Genomic DNA, 20,113 nt, shown 5'->3' with positions numbered 1-20,113 from the left:
GTATTTGTACACAACGGAATTCTATGTTGTTGTCAGAAAGAATGACTTTGCCCCATTTGTTAGAAAATGGAAAGACTTAGAAAAAAATCATATTAAGTGAAGTAAGCCAGACTCAAAGGAACATAGGCTCAATGGTTTCCCTCATTTGTCATAATCAGTAAAAACCTTGGGCTCTCCTAGCAGAGATTTACAATAGAACAAAATCTAGATGCATAAGGCCATATAGTATGATGCTAAATGAAAGGACCTCCAAGATACAGAAACAAAAGCCATATAATGAGTGATTGTTGTTCTTAATGTCCTATGTTATCTCTCATCTCTTTTGCTGTCCCTTGGTTATCTCATATTGTTACAGTATTTCAGCTTGTTATCTGATTGCGTATTTGTTTATTTGAAATTGGATAGGGAATAGGGGAAAACAAGATGAGGGGTGGGATAGGGGGAGGGAAATGGACCAAGACATGAGAAGGGGTATCAATGTATGTGAAGTAATGCACCCTCTATCTGGTGAATGTAATGTAACCCTTCTGTTAATTACAATAAAAAAATGGAAGAAAAACAAAACAAAACTATATCCAAACACTTTAACGTCTGAAAAAAAAAGCTCTACAAGAAAAAGTACCAAAAAAAATCAAAACAGAACTACTATTCCCTTAAAGTTCAGTAAAGAGAAGAATAAATGAGTCACAAACCACCTCAGCAAAGCTGAAACTTAGGGCAATTCCCCAGAACTTTGTGAGGAAAGGGGAGATGGAGGCAGAGGATATGGCTACAAGGCAAGAAAAGCAACTGTCAACAACAGAGCCTGGCTCAGGTCAGTTGATTCTTCCACAGAGAGGAAGTGGCTCAGCCACTGGAAAAAACAGGTGTGTGCTGAGGCTAGGCTCAGCCTTTGACTTCTCCTTATCTTCCATGGAAGAATTGGATGTTTTCCCCCTTATTCTTCAACAATACAGAGCCTCTTGTTCTTCACATTCATGCAATTCTACCTACATAAAAGTGTTCAAGCTGGACCTGAGGTCCCAAGAGTGCATGGATGCTTGGAGACCTTTTTCAACTGCAGAAGATAAGGACACAGGAGCTTATACAATGAACTAAAACTACATATTCTGTCATTCAGTCCTGGATGTGGCCTTTAAATGAAGTGTAATGAGTAAGGGACTAAAAAACAAAAGTGCTATTACACATATGGAAAGATCAGAATGAAAAGTGTGTTTCTCCTACATCTATGGACCCAAACCAGAAGAGCATTATCTCTAAGTTCAAATATATACCCGAAAAAGTTGTGTCTAGCAGATTATTCCTCTCAAAGATTAATTTCCCCAAACTAAATATGAAACTTCTGATTTGATGTGTGTACCAACTCAAAGTGAAATATCTAATCAAGGAGGGAGGCTTGCATACAGAACTAATGAACGCAGTGTATGAGACTTGCAAAAGTAGTATGGAAATTATTAGGACATACAAATGGACATCCTTACTTATTTTTCTGTGGTCTTAAGTGGTCACAGTTTGAGTCTTTCAATTTTTATGCTGTTGTTATAAAGTATACTGAAGTATTAAAAAATTGTGTATTCAAGCTATAGGAGAGAGGATAAAGCTGTCATGTTGAATACAACCTCATCCCAAACTGGTAGTATATGAGATGGAACTCTTTATTTACCATAACACAGTAAACATATTTGAAATGTATGAATAAGACATCAGTGTAAATGCTTTATTTGGGAGTATGGTGACGAATATCTGAAAAAAATGTGTGAGTTGAAACTGTTTTTTGGTTTTTTTTGTTTTCTTTTTTTGGTCGTGGGGCTTGGACTCTGGGCCGGCTCTGTCTCTGAGCATCTTTGTACTCAAGGCTAGTGCTCTGCCACTCGAGCCACAGCACCACTTCCAGTAGTTTATTGGAGATAAGAGCCTCATGGACTTTTCTGTGCAGGCTGGCTTTGATCCATGATCTTCCAATCTCATCCTCCTGAGTAGTTAGGATTACAGGTGTGAGCCATCAGCACCCAGTTAACAGTAAAAAAAGAAACAACCACCTTCAAGTGTCTTCCTATCAAATCAAAACCAACCCTTCGTCATGATAGTTTACAGTAGTTATCCAGAAAATGATAGTGGTGTAAAATATCCAAACTCTGTGGGGGAAAAATGTGACTAGATTCCTCTTGGACTGCTGCATTGTCCCATCTTTTTTTTTTTTTTTGGCCAGTCCTGGGCTTCAGCTCAGGGCCTGAGCACTGTCTTTGGACTTTCTCAAGGTTGGATCTCTACCACTTGAGCCTCAGCACCATTTTTTCTATGTCTGTGGTACCAAGGAATCGAACCCCAGTCTTTGTGCATGGTAGGCAATCTACCACTAGGCCAAACCCCGGGCTTGCATTGTCTCATCTTGTACAACTATATGCAACAGTTGTGCCTATAATTAGAGATGATGAAAAGATCAGTGAGGGCTGTGATGACGAAGAAAAATATTCCATGTCTCAATTTTTGGGGGCATCACTAAGCTCATTCCTTGGGATATTCAATAGATACTATTAATATAAAGAACATTTTTCATACATCCTTCTCTTCTAAACCAGAAGTTACACCTATAGGAAATGTTAATTCATGCCTACAAAATAAAATTTTATTAACAAGCAAGGCTCACATTAAGCACTTAATGAAAAATTCATATACTATGTATTAAATATGTTTAAATCCTCTTTTCTTAATAGGAATGTGATTCCTTTCACTTCTGAAAAGTCAAGAGCCAGGACTCTCAGGCTGCCTTATCTGGATTTCAGACAATACCCCAACTTCCACCAATTGAGTGTGTTACTTAACATTCCCAAGCTCAGCTCTGTCCACGAACCACCAGCCATGTGTGACACCTACAACATACAGTATTGTGGAGATTAGATGAGATATTTCCAGAATATTTCAGAGATTAAGAAACATTCAACACAATCTTTATTTTTACTACTAGCCCAAGCAATAGTCACCATTATTTTTATTCAACAGTAATAATATTGGGTAGCATATACATTTGGCAGCTAGTAACGAAAGACAATAACAAACTTTCACAGGTTTTTTTTTTTCCCTTCAAGCAAAAAAAGTTCAGGGTCAGTGGTCCAAAATGCATAGGGTGGTAGTCTTCAAAGGACCACATTCTTTTTACATTTTTTTCTGTACTATTTGTGCCCAGGAATGCTATCTAGAAGATTTTCTCATGGCCATAGACTACTGCTAGAATTCCAGTCACCATGATTCACTTCTAGGCAATAAAATGAGGAAAGTAAAAACAAATGAGTTCCAGTTATCCTTCTCTTCAGAAGACTTTCTTTTCCAGTTCTAGCTGTAATAGAAACTGTGAAATAAACATTTAAATGGATTATATTGTCCTGGAATCAAAATCAAAGTTTTGTTATGAGAAGAAGAGAAGTAATGTGGATTTAGTAGCTTGTCTTTTTCATAATCATTAATCAGGACACTAACATTGACATCATAATGAAGGTTTCAGTTGATCAAAGCACAACTGCAAAATTATATTGTCTTCGTTTTTGTCCTGTGGTACCAACATGTCTGAGCCAATGGAATGCAGGTTTTCTCCAGACTTGTTTATCTGAGTATAATTCACTTCCACATACAAAACTAAGACTTTTTAAGTTCTGAAAGCAAGATAAATTGCCACTCATTTATGTTTAGCACTTAGTAAATAAACATATATGGAACTGTACACACATTCTGTTATTAAGCATATTAATGGGTCATGAGATTTTTTCCTACAACATATTTAAGGGATGAAATTAGCTTGTATATAATGTTCAGCTATTTCCTGGATCCAATGTATCCCTAACAATTAGTTTAGAACAAATATGATCTTATATTTCTCTGAGAATGTTTTTTTTGGGGAGGGGGCCAGTCCTGGGCTTGAGCTCAGAGCCTGAGCACTGTCCTTGGACTATCTCAAGGCTAGAGCTCTACCACTTGAGCCTCAGCACCACTTCCAGCTTTTTTCTATGTATGTGGTACCAAGGAATTGAACCCGGGTCTTCGTGCATGCTAGGCAAGCACTTTAACCACTAGGCCAAACTCCTGGCCCTCTGAGAATGTTTTTAAGACCTAAAAGATACTGTCATATAAACTAAGTGTGCCTTTGTGAAGTTTTACATTTCTGTAGAAATGAGAGACTTAAACTTTTTTTTTTTTTGGTGGGTCATGGGGCGTGTACTCTGGGCCTGGGCGCTGTTCGTGAGCTCTTCAGCCCACTTGAGCACTCTACCACTTGAGCCACAAAGCCACTTCCAGTTTTTTCTGATGGTTAATTGGAGATAAAAGACTCACAGACTTTAGTGTCGGGCTGGATTGAACCATGATCCTCATATCTCAGCCTCCTGAGTGGCTAGGATTACAGGCGTGAGCCACCAGCACCAGGCAAGATGAGAAATTTTGAAAGGAAATAAACCTTTCCTGTGAGAATTAATGTTTAATAATGCACACAGGACATTGCTGGCTTGGATTGGTGTGGCCAGGGTGGACTGGGACAGAAAATTCCAATTCTATGATCACAGGTAAGGTTGACTGTTTCAGACAATGGCATAGGTGTGGGTGTGGAAGCAGCTTGGAACTTAAGACATAAACAGTCTTGCTTTAGTTGTTGTTATGTTACCAGTGTGGTAACATGGTCTTATTTGTGGGTAACTGTGAGTCATACCTACAAGTAGAATAAATATTAACAAAGATGGTTTGCATGGACAAACTCCAACTTCACCTAATGAGATCATAATTCTCACATCTGATTTTTTTCAAGGTCTCATGTAGTCATATGTATGATGGTCAGTTAAACTGGAGTGTCAAATAATGAATAATCCTTAGTTGTATGTTTCTAATATTACAAAGACATGCTTATGCTAAAAAAAACTTACCCAAAATAGAACTTAGCTGGATTAGTCCTTCTGCATTTTTAATGCTAGATCTGACTTCTTAAAAGACAACATTTTTTTCTTTCTTTCCTGAGCCTACCCTTATCATCTCCAGATTCTTATCCTTTTCCTCAAGTACATTAGTTTTCTCTTGAAAAGATCTTGATAATTACCACATGATTTATTGAGAAAAGGGGAAAGGAACAGAGTTCCCTGAACCTTCTCTCTCCTCTGTCTACCTGTGTGCCTATCCCTTTTTCCTTATTCATATTGTAGAGCTGGGATCCTTTTCCAGCTAAATGTCTTCCCTTTACATGAACTCCAAGTCTTGGGAATCTAGTCATTCTTGCCTGTCTCCATGTTCTCACTGCTGGTTTGTTTTAAGGCATCTAGAGTGTTTTGGGGCAATCAAGATTTAACCTGTTTTATTAAAGACTATCTCTTTTCCTCCGACATTCTGGCTCTTTGAGAAGTAGTCTGCACTGATCAGTCCTAAATCTGACTCATCATTAGTATGCATTGTTTTTGCAATACTTGGGAGACAAGGTTTTGTTATACAGCCTAGGCTGGCCTTGAACTCATGATCCTCTTGCCTGAGCTTTCCAATGCTAAGATAGTTAAGTATATACCATGAATCCTAGCCTAATCATTAGCTTTATATGGAAACTTTAATTTAAACTGTTGTTCTCAAAATCCCTCTCCAGACATACTAAATTCTAAGGTAGTTCCCTCACTAAATCTCACCAGTTCTTGGATATCTCTGAACAAACTGCGCCTGTTTCACCTTCTGAGTGCCCACAATTTCTGCTCTGGGCCAGGCAAGCATGCCTCCTGCCAGGCATACTGTAACCATGTCTAGTATGCTATATATCTGTACTGTCCTACAGTATTCTTCCACCGGTCATTCAGATTGATTATGGTAAAGCCATATTTTGTCACATTTCTAACGAGTTTTTTTCTCACCTTCATATTTTTATTTATTGTTATTAAATCCATATTTATGTTATTAAATTAAGTGCTTCCTTAAAGGCACAGTGTTGTCATTTTTCCCTAAAAAAGGAAAACCATTGATATTCCTGAAACTACACTTTTTGAATTAGCATATTAATCTTGCTGAGTTTGGCAAATAGATTGTGGGTGGAAGAAAAAGAACATAGCTCACAAATTATTCCTGTCTTCCTTCATTGATTTTAGAAGCTCAGACACCAAAAATATCTTTGGGTTATGTCATATAGATTTGACCTTAGATGACTTTTCATAAAGCAAAAGACATATTGCATATATTAGCTTGGCTATCTTCTGAGATATATGAAACAAATTCTTCAGTTGTCTGCTATCAGTTTTTCTAGCTGCCAGTTGTTAGATACCTACGATATGTTGAGATGTATATTAAGTATCTTCTTATCTCAGAAAATCCTCATTCTAGTTCAGTGAGGTATTTTATCTCTGATGTTGATTTTAAAAATAATGGGGCTGGGAGCTTGGTAGAATGCTTGCCTAGCATGCACAAAGACCAGGTTCGATTCCTTGGCACCACATACATGGATAAAAGCTGGAAGTGGTGCTGTGGCTCAAGGGTAGAGCTCTAGCCTTGTAAGAAGTCCAAGGACAGTGCTCAGGCCCTGAGTTCAAGCCTCAAAACTGGAAAAAAATTACAAAGAGAATATTCAACCTGGCTAGGGTCAGTTGGCCAAGTTGTAAGTGAGCTCTGGAGTTCAGTTTTGTCTAGGGCAGGATTTGAGAAATTGGTTGTATAAATGTGGAAAAAAAATCCAATGTCCATTCATGGCTGATTAGCTAAAAAAAATTTGGCATGTAATTCAATAGAAAATTATAATCCAGATGCACACTATAATATGAAGTAAAATTTTGACACATACTATGAACAAAAAAAGAATAAAATCTGACACATCACACAGAAGCCTCTAGAGGATTTCGTGTTGTGAAATAAGTTAAACACAAAAGAACAAATGATGTATGGTTTCATTTATAAAAGTTACCTTAATGGTTGATATCAGAATGAAAGATAGAGGCCGGGAATTTGGCCTAGTGGTAGAGTGCTTGCCTAGCATGCACGAAGACCTGGGTTCAATTCCTCAGTACCACATGCATAGAAAAAGCTGGAAGTGATGCTGTTGCTCAAGTGGTATAGCTCTATCCTTGAGCAAAAAGTGTCCAAGGACAGTGTCCAGGTCCTGAGATCAAGCCCCAGGACTGGAAAAAAGAAACAACAACAACAAAACAGCAACAAAAAATAAAATAAAAAAACCCAAACAAACATAAAAACCAAACGAAAATGAAAGACAGTTACTAAGGAATTTAGAATTCATGTTTTGAGTCTCAATTTGGGATGCTGAAAAGGTTCTGGAAAGGAATGAATCACCTTACTTGTGGATAAACAATGTGATTGTTCTTGATGCTTTGAACTGGATGCTGGAAACAGTGAATTTTGTTTTGTATATTTTATCACAATAAAAAAGGCACCAATGAAAGCTTTAGTAGTATTTGTGTCCTCCCCCCACCCCCGCCCCCAGCCCTGATAGGGCAAGCCAAGCCAGATGATACTTTTTTGGTCTTAGAATTTGACCCTGTCAGAATAGGGTTGTTGCAGATATTAGTAGTTAAGCTGAGATAACATACATTGACAGGGGATCTTATAAAAAGGACAAATCTTGGAACAGACATGACACAGAGAATACCATGAGACAATGGAAGCAGAGACTGAGTGATACTTCTACAGGCTTGTGGACACCACAGGTTGAACATCGGAAATGGTAGAAGAAGCACAGAACATATTTTTTCCCTTGGGGCATTTGAAAGAACTGATCCTGATGATATACAGATCCTGGACTCTGTTTCTCAAGTCACTTAGTTTGTGGTCCTGTGGGCTGACAGTCTCAGAAAATGCAAAGTCCACATTAGAAACAACTGAAATGCCACCAGTCAAATTTATTCAGTAAATTTGTAAATAAATACATGATATACTAAAAAGTAGAAAAATATCAGCAACCAAATGACCAAACTACCATCACTGCTCGAATAAATCTTAATAATATAAAGTAAGTAAAAGATAATCAGGGTATATATAGTTTGATTATACACGCATATGTAAAGTTAAAAGGTTTAGTAAAACTAAAGTACGGTGTTGCAAGTCAACATAATTGATATCCTTTATACAATAAGAAAGATGTGTCTTAAAGTTCTGGAAATGTTCTACATAAAGAATTGTGTGGGGCTGGGAATGTGGCTTAGTGGTAGAATGCTTGCATAGCATGGATAAAGCCCTGGATTCTAAGCTTGGGAGAGTACTCAGGCCTTGAGTTCAAGCCCCAGGACTGCGAGGAAAAAAAGAAAAAAAAGTATGTATATTTTAGGTTCATAGGTTCATTCAGTTTGTGAAAAATCATTAAACTGTTTTTTTGTTGTTGTTGTTGTTTGTGGAGCTTGGACTCTGGGCCTGGGCACTGTCCCAGAGCTCTTCAGCTCAAGGCTACCGCTCTAGAGCCACAGGGCCACTTCTGGTTTTCTGGTGGTTAATTGGAAATAAGAGTCTCACATTCTTTTTTTTCATATATCTTTAATTGTAATTAATAGAAAGGTTACATTATATTCACCAGATAGAAGGTGCATTTATTACTTCACAAACATTAATACCCTTTCTCTTGTCTTGGTTCCCATTTCCCTCCCCCACCCCCAGAGTCTCACATTCTTTAGTGCCCGGGCTGCTTCAAACCTTGATCCTCAGATCTCAGCCTCCTGAGAAGCTAGGATTACTGGCATGAGCCACCTTGGCCGGCCCAAAGTGTACTCTTACAAGTAGTCTAATTTCCCATGTAAATTTATATTGAAATAAACAGTTGTGAAAGTGAAAAATATCCACAATTTTCTCCTCTTTCATTTGTTTTATGATCTCTAGTAAATTGCTTTTCTCTATTGAAAATTGGTTTTTTAAAAATTCCTTAAGTTGGGCCAGGAGTTTGGCCTAATGGTTAAAGTGCTTGCCTAGCATGCAAGAAGACCCGGGTTCGATTCCTTGGTACCGCATATATAGAAAAAAGCCAGAAGTAGTGCTGAGGCTCAAGTGGTAGAGTTCTAGCCTTGAGAAAGTCCAAGGACAGTGCTCAAGCCCTGAGCTCAAGCCCAAGACTGGCAAAAAAAAAAATTCCTTAAGTCTTTAAGTTTTCTAATATGTAAAATGCTAATAACAGTAGTACTTACTCAATAAATCATTGTGAAAACATAGTAAGACAATACATATAAAGCACTCAGCAAAATCACTAGTGCCATTTGGCATATGTTAGCTATTATTATCATAATTATGATTGACAAATATACAGTGTAATAGTTTTACTACTGGATAAACAACCACTGACACATTTTCTATGGTTACATACACAAATGTCTGTGATGAGTCAGTAGAGGATAAGCCCAATCACTTATCCTGGAAAAGAATGTGATATAGTCCAGCAATCGTAGTCTATGAGGTAGTCTCTATCCTCTATAATATGCATTCAGCAGCATAAGTGCAAAAGTTATTTTTCCCCTTTTACAACTACTAAAGAAAGGAAAAGACTTGTGAGGAAAACTTATCCTTTGTATTTTTACGGTTATATTTTTTCCCACTTAACCTTCATAACAACCTGTGAGACAGGGAAGTAATTATTCTGATTGTAAAGATGAGGAAACCAGATCAGCAGGCTAAGTCACTTATCCACCTGCCACATTATTATGACATGGCTGAGTTTGAGGCCAAGGCCAATACAAAATTATTTGCCTACTTCAGGAAGGAGGGAAGGAAGGTATTTTAAGATCCAATGAACCTTTCCATAATACAAATTTTCTCTCTAAATCTACAATGTCTGGTATAGCAGCCACTATATTCTGGTAACAACTGAATACATGACATGTGGTTATGGTGACTTTAAAAAAAGGAAGTCTTTATTTAACTAATGTGTAGGTGGTCACATGTAGGGAGTTTACTGTACTGGATGGACAGTGTGGCTGTATGGTCACAGGAGTCACATGGTCAGGTCTCATGGTTACAGAGTGGAGAATAGGCCAAGAGAGGTAGAATCTTATCTACTTGGTATATTTTGGTTCTCTTACAGCCAACCTTATATACATGGATTTATATAAATGATATTGGGGTTATTTAGTTTTTTTTTATTATTATAAAGGTGATATATAGTGGGATTAGAGTTATATAAGTCAGGTCAAGAGTACTTTTGTTTTTGGAAAATGTTACCCCTTCTCTTGATGTCTCCCACTTGGGATTGTTTAGTTTTTAAGTCTGAATGCATACATAACATGGTGTTCCATTATCTGTTTACTCAAGGACTCTCTTTGTAGGAAACATAATTTATTGTACCTTTTTTCTTTATTTGAATATTAAAGCTAGGAAATGTACATCTTAGTTCTGAAAAGGCAGCCTCTGGTAAGTCATTTAGTCTGATTACCATCATCATTTCCTCTTTCAGACACTGAATGCCATATATCCTCAGTACTGAAGCCAAGCAGCCTTGATATATGAGGAACTTATTGCTGATGTTGTGTTCTGTTAATGATGAAGCAGTAAACTAACATGAAACTATATTTAACGAGTGAGGCCTTATTTTTATTGTGGAGGATAAATAACCAGTGGTTATTAATGTTTATAAACTGATACACAGGAGACATTTTTCTCTCCAAATACTTGACACACACACACACACACACAGACACAGATACACACAGATACACACACAGAGGGAAGGAGGAAGGGAAGAGAAGGACAGGGAGGGAGAGAGAACAGGAGTGTATTTTTACATGAAGATCACACATTAGTTAATCTAGGGAAACTTGCTGTTAAAACAATAGGTTATCCCTATTTATTTATTTATTTATTTATTTTGTGGTAGGGAAGGGCCTGCAGAGAAAAAAGAAGATAAAGTATAAAAAGCCCTACTTTAGCAGAGCTAAAGAATAGTCTTTCATACTCAAGGAAAAGCAAAGATCATTTTAATAATTTAGGAGTTACACAATTTCAAGTTTGAAATCCAAAAGGAAAAACAGTTATTGATTTGCTCACATTTCTTGTCCCTGACCAAAGAAAAATGGAAATGCTAAATATAAATATTGTCACGACTGAGATACAACTCATCAGAATTTAAATCTTTTCTACTTATTGCTTGATGACTCAATATATAAACACATGTAACAATATATAACTATATATACAAGATAAGACTGATAGGAAACTTAAATATAGAAAAATATTTTATTCTATAAGCTAATTTTAGCTTGTTCCAGTCTCTATTTATTCTTTATCTTTATTATGAAAAGGTTATTATACCTCAAAACGTTTAAATAATCATGTGATGTCAGTTTTCTGTCAACATGGCTTAGGCTATAGCCTCAATTATTGAGTCAAACACAACACGTCAGTTATGACATTTTATAGATGTAATTAAAGTCTCAAATCAGTTGACTTTAAATGACTATAAGTGGGCCTACTTCAGTCATTTAAGTGTACTGAGTAAAACTGATGCTTCCTTAAGGAAGAACAAATTCTGAGATAGAAGTTTACCTTCTGCCAAAGATGGTGTTATTAAATCTAGACTTTGTACTTGCCTAAGCATCCCCTACCATTGCCTAAGCCATTTCCTTGAAATAAACTTCTCAAAATTTATCGTCTATTGGTTCTATTTTACCACTTGAATTGACTGATGAAAAATACCTATTTTAGCTGTTTTTCCAGTGTAACAGAAGAGAATAAAGGGCAACAATGTTGACAATTCAATTCAATGTTAAGTTGTTATTCCCCAAAGACTTCCTCTCTAAAATGAATAGATGCAAAGATGATAGGGATTCAAGAATTCATTAAATAAGAAACAAGATATAGCCTGGTGCTGTGGCTCATGCCTGTAATCCTAGCTACTCAGGAGGCTGAGATCTGAAGATCAAGGTTCAAAGCCAGCCCGGCACAAAAAGACCTGAGACTCTCATCTGCAATTAACCTCTAGAAAATGGGAAGTGGGACTTGGCTCAAGGGTAGGGGGGTTGCCTTTAGCTGAAGAGCTCAAGGACAGCACCCAGAGCTAGTTCAAGCCCCATGACCCACAAAAGACAAACAAAAATAAGATATGAGGTCCAAGCTTACACATTGTTTAAAAGCTGAGTATGTGTATACATATACATATATGCATATAGAGAATGGAGATAAAACTTTAAAAACTTTGGAGTGATAAATATACTTACTTTTATTTAGCAAATAGTACTATTTTCTTTTTTTTTTTTTTTTTTTGCCAGTCCTGGGCTTGAGCTCGGGGCCTGAGCACTGTCCTTGGACTGTCTCAAGGCTAGAGCTCTACCACTTGAGCCTCAGCACCACCTCTGGCTTTTTTCTATGTATGTGGTACCAAGGAATCGAACCCAGGTCTTCATGCATGCTAGGCAAGCACTTTAACCACTACGCCAAACTCCCGGCCCCAAAGTACTATTTTCTTATATTTTCTAAAATACATTTTAGAAATTAATGTTCGGGAAATAATGACTAGTGAATTTTCAGTTAATATAGACAGAACCTTTCAGATAGAGATGTAAGCAAAATAAACATTCTTGAAAGGGAATCTTGGCAGTTTTGTCTAATATTGAATGGTAAAAATTTGGGCGGTTGTATTTAGAGATGAGAATGAAGAATTATGAAATTATTCAAATGCACTAAAATCCTACTGTTTTACTTAAGGTACTTGAGAAGAAAGGCCAAGGACAAGGTTCAGGTCCAGAGTCCGTGCACCAGGACTGGCAAAAAAAAAAAAAAAAAAAAAAAAAAAAGGAAAAAAAGTGATTATACACAAGATTTTCAAGGCAGAGAAAGTATTTTGTGTGACCCTACAATCGTGCAGTTACCACGTATTTGCCCATTCCTCCGGGGTGTCTAACACCCCAGGAATAAACAATGCGGACTGCGCAATTCAATTCAGGTGACAAAGGTGTGTCCACGTCACAGTAGGCCTCGCGCCAGTCGGGGAGGCTCCGCCCAGTGAGGGAATGGGGCGAAGAGCAACTGTGATGTAAGGGTTTTCTGTGGTCCTCCGGTTTCGCTGTGAGCCTGACACTGCTGTAAAAAGAAAAACCAAACCAAACCAACGCTCCCTCTTCTTAAAAGATCCTTTACCTCACTAACGATTTTGAATGCGCGTTCTAGGAAGGCGTCTCCGGGATGTTTTAGGCAGAGAAAGTGTCGGGTAGGCGGCCACCCGTCCCCAGGTATCCAGGAAGGCGTTCCTCTCTTCTCTGCAGCTGTCTCTGGGCGGTGATCGTGCATTTGCCAGGCCCGGTGCGGCAACCCTTACACTCGGAAAATAAAACCAATCAAGGACAAGGACAACTATTTCATTTTTTTTTTCTTTTTTGCCACCGCCCACTCCCGACAGGCTGACAACTTGGTCTGCATCCCGAGACTTGTCTGACTTGCCCACCTCCTCCCTCTTACCCGAGCGGGAGCACGCAGGCGCGGTGAGGATGGAGCGGCGAAGGAACTCAGGAGCATGCGCGGCTTCCCCGAGCATGCGCAGCAGCGCGCACGGCGAGCCGGAGCACCGCGGGGGAGACGCGGGCGACGCGGAGATTTCCGCGGCTGCTGAGGCAGCGACAGGAAGTGAAACGCTCCCTCTGGGCGGCCGCGGCGGCGGCGGCGGCGGTAGCAGACGAGGCGATAGGGGCGCTGCGGAGGCGCCGGCGACGTCGTCGTTGTTGTCGTCGACGGAGGAGGCCGCGGGAGCCGAGCGCGGAGGTGACCGGCCCGCTCGGAAACGGGATCCCGAGCCGGGCAGGATGGACCACCACCAGTTGGGGACTGGCCGCTACCAGGTGGTGAGTTCCCGGCCGCCCGGGTCGCCCCCCACGGCCCTCCGCCACGGCCCTGCGACCCCGGTCCTCGGGTGATGCCGGGGGCGGGGGCGGGGAGGGGACGTGCGGGCTGGTGACTGACACCGTGGAGGCTCTCCCAGCCGGAGCTTCCTCCCTCAGCTCCACTGTCGGACCTCTGTCGGGACCGGGTCACGACCCTTCCCTCCCTTCCTCCTTCCCCTCCTCCTCCCCTCCCTCCTCCCCCTGCCGAGAGACCGCGCTCCCCAGCCGCCCGAAACCGAAGAATCTGGGCTGGACTTTTCACCTTCCCGACTCCGTCACTCTGCAAACATTCCCATCTTTTTTTTTTTTTTTTCCCTTTCCCCCTTCCCTTCCCCTCCCTAGAGCAAAAAGGAAAATGGGGCCGAATTCACATACCTGGCCGGGAAGGTGGCTTGCCGTCGTCATCAGTGGGGTGGGGGTGGTGTGAGGATGTGGGTCTCTGGGAAACCTGGCCTGGGAATTGCGGGACTGTAAATAGCTGGAGATCTCATCTTGCCTCGGCTCTGGTTAACCTTGTCATTTTGTTTGTCCTTTTTCAATACGTTAGTATACAAGTGGTTGTATTTTGTTTTCTTCATTCCAATATACATATGTATATATACACGCCCACACATCCGTATGTGTATACGTATGGACGTACACATGAATATGCACACCTGCGTACATCCTGTGTATGGATATATTCATACGCATGTACATCTCCGTATGTACATGCACGCACGTGCATACATCGAGGTGTAGACGCATATACACAGACATACAGGCAGGAAGATGTTTTATTAGAAGAAAATCTTGTTTGAAAAATTGGTTTTTATTTAATGCGAGGTTTTCCAGCCTTAACCATATAAACTTCTGTAAGTGTGTTTAAATGAGTGAGACACGTTCTGTATTCTTTTGTGTGACTGTTCTGTGTGTTCTTTGTCCTTTTTTTTTGGTTCTTTCACTTTGTGCATGAATTTCGTGGTCTCATTGGAGATTCCTCTTTGGAAATCCCAACAATGAACTTGGAAATAGTTGACTACTGTGTTGCAGCTAGATAGTGTGCTAATCTATAAATGTTCAGGTGATAGTTAAACCTGTTTACTAATGGAGAGAAAAGCAATATGTATTGCTAATGGTGTAGCTCATAGTTTGTACAGCTTTACAAATGTCCATATGTTTGTCCCGTATTTCACCTTTTGGGCCTATTTGTATGCATGTTGTGAACTAATAATTCCTGTTAATATAGTTTGACAAGTATGAGATATGTTGAAAAATGAGATCCCAGTGTGTACACTTTTTCATGTTACTGCCATCATCTGGCTTACATCTTGTAAAACCCCCAAAATGTTCATATATTGAATTTCCAAAAATTGCCGGTATTTTCAGAATGGTGTGAAAAATAGTAGCCTTCAGTATAGGTCTTTTTTTAATTAAAAAATTTTAATTGTAATGTATAGAGGGGTTACAGTTTTATTTCCCAGATAGTAGATGCATTACTTCTTACACATTGATACCCCATTTTTGTTCCCATTCCCTCCCCCCATCCCTTCCCAATCATCTTGTTTTCCCCCTTCCCTTTCCTATTTCAAATAAATAAACATATACAATATGCCAGGTAATAAAGCCAGATACAGTAACAATATGAGATTAACCAAAGGGCAACAAAAGAGAAGAGAAATAAACATAGTACATTAAGAACAACAATCACATAAGATAAAACTCTTGTTTCCATACCCTGGAGATCCTTTCATTTAGCCTCATCCTATATGACCTAATGTATCTAGGTTTTGAGCTATTGTAATCTTCGGTTAGGAAAGTCCTAGGTGTGTACTAATTATTACAAATGAGGGAAGTCATTGAGCCTATGTTCCCTTGGGTCTGGTTTACTTCACTTAATATGATTTTTTTCAAGTCTTTCCATTTCCTTACAAGTGGGCCGATGCCATTCTTTCTGATGGCAACATAGAATTCCATTTTGTTTAAATGCCACATCTTCTTGATCCAATCATCTACTCAGGGGCATCTGGGTTGGTTCCATATTAGAAGGCTTTTTTAAGTTGTTAGTTTATGCAGTTTGGGAGGGAGGATGGGTTTACTTTTAAGAGTTATTTTTGTAAATGTTGGCAAAAATGTAGTAGCTAACTATTTAATATCATCATACTTGTTTCATTTTTTTACTCTTAAATTTTTTTTTTTTATTTTTTTTTTTGCCAGTCCTGGGCTTGAGCTCAGGGCCTGAGCACTGTCCTTGGACTTTCTCAAGGCTAGAGCTCTACCACTTGAGCCTCAGCACCACTTCCAGCTTTTTGCTATGTATGTGGGGTACCGAGGAATCGAACCCGGGTCTTCGTGCATGCTAGGCAAGCAGTCTACCACTAGGCCAAACTTTCGGATTTTTAAATAGTCACTACAAAGATGATGTACAGAGGGGTCACATAGTTTCATTTTCTGTTAACTATTGCTTGTTTCTCTTAGTGTATTAGCTAATTTAAGTTCTTTCATATAGACTTTGCTGATGGGACTGCGATATACAAGTCACTACTCAAAATTGTGTGTGTACTGGAGTTTGAATGCAGTGCCTGCTCTTGACCAGGCTTTGTTGCTTACAGCTAACACTCTACCACTTTAGCCATGCCTATAATCCATCATTTTTATTGGTTAATTAGAGGTGGAATCGCTGACTTTTCTGCCCCAATTTGCTTCAAACAGAGATCCTCCAGGTATCAGCCCCCTGAGTAGCTAAGATTTCCAGAAGTGAGCCATTGGTGCCTGGCTCAAAACTTTTTTTTTTTCTTTGCCAGTCCTGGGCCTTGAACTCAGGGCCTGAGCATTGTCCTTTGGCTTTCTCAAGGCTAGAGCTCTACCACTGGAGCCACAACACCACTTCTTGCTTTTATTCAATGTTTGTGGTACCCGAGGAATGGAACCCTGGTCTTGGTGCATGCTAGGCAAGCACTCTACCACTAGGCCAAACTCCTGGCCCCAACTTTTTTTTTTTTTGGCCAGTCGTGGGGCTTGAACTCAGGGCCTGAGTATCGACCTTAGACTTTTCTCAAGGCCAGAGCTCCTCTACCACTTGAGCCACATTACCACTTCCAGCTTTTTTTTTTTCTATGTATGTGGTACTGAGGAATCGAACCTGGGCCTTTATGCATGCTAGGCAAGCACTCTTATCACTAGGCCAAACTCCCAGCCCCCTCAAAACTTTTTTTATTTTTTTTATTTTTTTCCAGTCCTGGGCTTTGGAACGCAGGGCCTGGGCACTGTCCTTGGGCTTTCTCAAGGCTAAAGCTCTACCACTTGAGCCACAGCACCATTTCTGGCTTTTTGATATGTATGTGGTACCGAGGAATTGAACCCTGGTTTTCATGCATGCTAGGGAAACACTCTACCACTAGGCTAAACTCCCGCCCCCCCCTCAAAACATTTTAAACTAGTACAGCTGTTCCTTAAATAATTTACTATTGTCTCATTTGCTTCTAATATATATAATTAGTTTGAGACTATTTAAATTCCTCCCATGGAAACACTGGAGTTTGCCCCTTTAGATTTTTTTTTTTTTTTTTTTTGCCAGTCCTGCACTTTAACTCAGGACCTGACCTCTGTCCTTGGACTTTTCTCAAGGCTAGAGCTCTACCACTTGAGACACAGCACCACTTCCATCTTTTTTCTATGTATGTGGTAATGAGGAATTGAACTTGGATCTTCGTGCATACTAGACAAGCACTTTACCACTAGGCTAAACTCCCAGCCCCTGCACCTTCAGTTTTAAGAGAATTTCTGTACAATTTCTTTCAAAATAAAGTAGATATCATATTTTATTGCCTTTTCTTGTGTACACTTTGAATAGGTGGAGGCATTCCTTGAGAGCAGAGGGCAAAAATCATTCTAAAGATATATTCCCTTTAGGTAGGGAATTTTTGTTTTCCTTGTAAGGCAGAACTTTACAAAACCTTAGTGGTTTAATTTTTAAATTAGTGGTTTAATTTTTTAAAATTTAGTTTTATTTTTTTAAATTTTTATTTATTTATTTATTTTACTAATTGCATAGTTATTTCATCTATCTAGACTCTTAGGTTCATTGAGAATTCACTGATTAATAACAGAGTCAGCTGCATTTAAGTTCTGAGCAGATGTTATACCTAGTTATCTATCTACAGATCTAGCTAATACAGCTGTTTTATGGCTGTCTTTAGCTCAGTTCTTTTTAAAAATAAACTAGAATGTTTAGTAAACAGGAGCAACATAAGCATCTTTGGTTATTGAATGCTATTGAATGTTAGGACAGGGGCAAAATACACTGAAATGGAATGCTGTGTAGATTTATTACTTAATGAGATTAAATTTATCTTTATAATAGTAATACATGGAATCATCAGAATGACAATGATGTAGTACCATAAACCAATGTACTTGATCTATTTGGACTGCTGCCACCCCCTTCTGCTAGCTAACCCCATCCCATGCTGGAGATACAACAATGAAGAGCATGCTTGGCAGTTACTCTTGTTTATGCTAACAGTTTGCTCCACACTGAACTACAAATGCCCAAGTCTTTTTCTGAATTGAGGGGTGACAGATTTGCATCACTGTGCTGGCTATAAAAACTAAGGTGGTGGTGTTCCTGCTGTTGTTAAGGTCTTAAGGATCCAAATTTTGTTAAGTAAACCAAAAAAGTTTGTGTAGCCACTGTAGCAATGTAGAGCTCTACAGTAAGTATTGTTTATTACTCTTCTAATTTCAGAAAAACAAAACAAACAAGCATGATATGTAGTTTAATTGTGTTTTAGGTTATAATTTGGTTTTGCTTGGTAGAAAAGTATTGTTGCCATGCTATTAAGTAGTTGACTTCCAGTAGTTAAATCACTTTGATCTTCTGTTTTTTTCTTGTGAGTCATGTTGCTTGAACTTGCCTTGGGTGCTGTCCCTGAGCTCTTCAGCTCAGTGCTACTGCCCGACCCTTGAGCCAAGCCCCACTTGAGCCAAGCCCCAGGTCCCATTTTCTAGAGTTAATTGGAGATTGGTGAGTCTCAAGTCCTTTTGTACCCCGGCAGGCTTGAACCTTGATCCTCAGATCTCAGCTTTCTGAAGCTAGGTGGCTAGGTAAAGATAATGGTTTAGATTTGGCTATTCTAGATCTTGTTAGTGTTGACCTTTTTTTTTTTTTTTTTTTTTGCCAGTCTTGGGCTTAAGCTCAGGGCCTGAGCACTGTTCTTGGATTTTTCTCAAGGCTAGAACTCTACCACTTGAGCCTCAGCACCACTTCTGGCTTTTTCTAAGCATGTGGTACCAAGGAATCGAACCCGGGCCTCCGTGCATGCTAGGCAAGCACTCTACCACTAGGCTAAATTCCCGGCCAGTGTTGACCATTTTTAAAAAATTTTCTTTGAAGACTATATTAACATTTCCAAAATGTTAAGTTTCTGTGATATTTCTATGAAGTATGTGTACTTTGTTTCTTCTCTTTTTTTTTTTGTGCTGATTCTGGGGCTTGAACTCAGGGCCTAGGCACTGTCCTTGGACTTTTTAAGGTTAGCACTCTGCTATGTGCTGCAGCACTACTTCTGGCTTTTTTTTTGTGTGTATGTGGTACCTAGGAATTGAATTCAGGGCTTTGTGCATGTTAGGCAAGCACACTACTACTAGGCTACACTCCCAGCCCCGAAGTATGAATACTTTGACTCATGTGAAGATCAAAGTATTTTGCTATTGTATCTAGAGAATTAAAGTTGCCCTTGATAGATCAGCTAGGAAGGGAGCAGTTAATGGTTTAAAATAAATTTGGGGCTGCAGTGATAGAGTGTTTGACTAGAAAGTGTGCTTTCAAGGCCCTCTTTTTTTCATCCTGAACACTGAAAAACAAAATGAAAGGAAACTTGCTTTAAAGTCATCTGTATTTATATTGAGGTTGTACTAGGTGGAATTTTTGAAATATTGATTTAGTTGCTTCATATCTTGAAGCCTCAGTTTCCTCATATTAATAGGTCAGTAATTTGAGAATTAGGCACTGTAATATATGTAAAACTAGAAACTGATTGATGATAAATAAGTACCCTATTTACAGCTAGTAAGTTATTCTGCTAATGTTTGGTGGTTGCTGGCAGAAAACAAGGATACTGCTAAGCCAGAGACAAACAACATTGTTCATAATGTACCAAACAACATGAACACCAGCAAATTTCACTAGCTTTTTCTTGCCACCAAGTCCCAGGAGGGTAGTAGGTGGATGTTCTTATGGATGCAAGAGTAGGTGTGCATCACTGATGAGAATTTGGAGCCAAGGGTGCAGTACATTTTAGGTATAAGCAGCAAACGTTGTAACAAACTATAAGCTGTTA

At 39.2% G+C, this 20,113-nt stretch overlaps 2 protein-coding genes across 2 annotated transcripts in view; one reads left to right on the top strand and one right to left on the bottom strand.

Moving 5' to 3' along the window:
- Nucleotides 1–12,529: 12,529 nt before the first annotated feature.
- Nucleotides 12,530–13,450, bottom strand: LOC150056803 (uncharacterized). Its single transcript, XM_090341980.1, has 2 exons — nucleotides 13,057–13,450; nucleotides 12,530–12,680 (listed from the first exon to the last, which is right to left on the bottom strand). Exon 1 carries the CDS (start codon nucleotides 13,448–13,450, stop codon nucleotides 13,061–13,063), a length of 390 nt encoding a protein of 129 aa, XP_090198106.1. The 3' UTR covers nucleotides 12,530–12,680; nucleotides 13,057–13,060.
- The window catches only part of Ndfip2 (Nedd4 family interacting protein 2), a 61,638-nt gene continuing 54,928 nt past the window's right edge, over nucleotides 13,404–20,113 (top strand). The window contains exon 1 of the mRNA XM_090341979.1: nucleotides 13,404–13,754. Within this exon, the coding sequence (XP_090198105.1) occupies nucleotides 13,404–13,754 (351 nt within the window). The remainder of the gene's footprint in view (nucleotides 13,755–20,113) is intronic.

This window comes from Megascapheus bottae, chromosome 11 (assembly GCF_031878675.1).
Source record: "Megascapheus bottae isolate mThoBot1 chromosome 11, mThoBot2.hap1, whole genome shotgun sequence".
Lineage (NCBI taxonomy): Eukaryota > Metazoa > Chordata > Mammalia > Rodentia > Geomyidae > Megascapheus > Megascapheus bottae.
The sequence above is the reverse complement of the archived record's forward strand: the minus strand, read 5'-3'. Positions and strand labels throughout refer to the sequence as shown.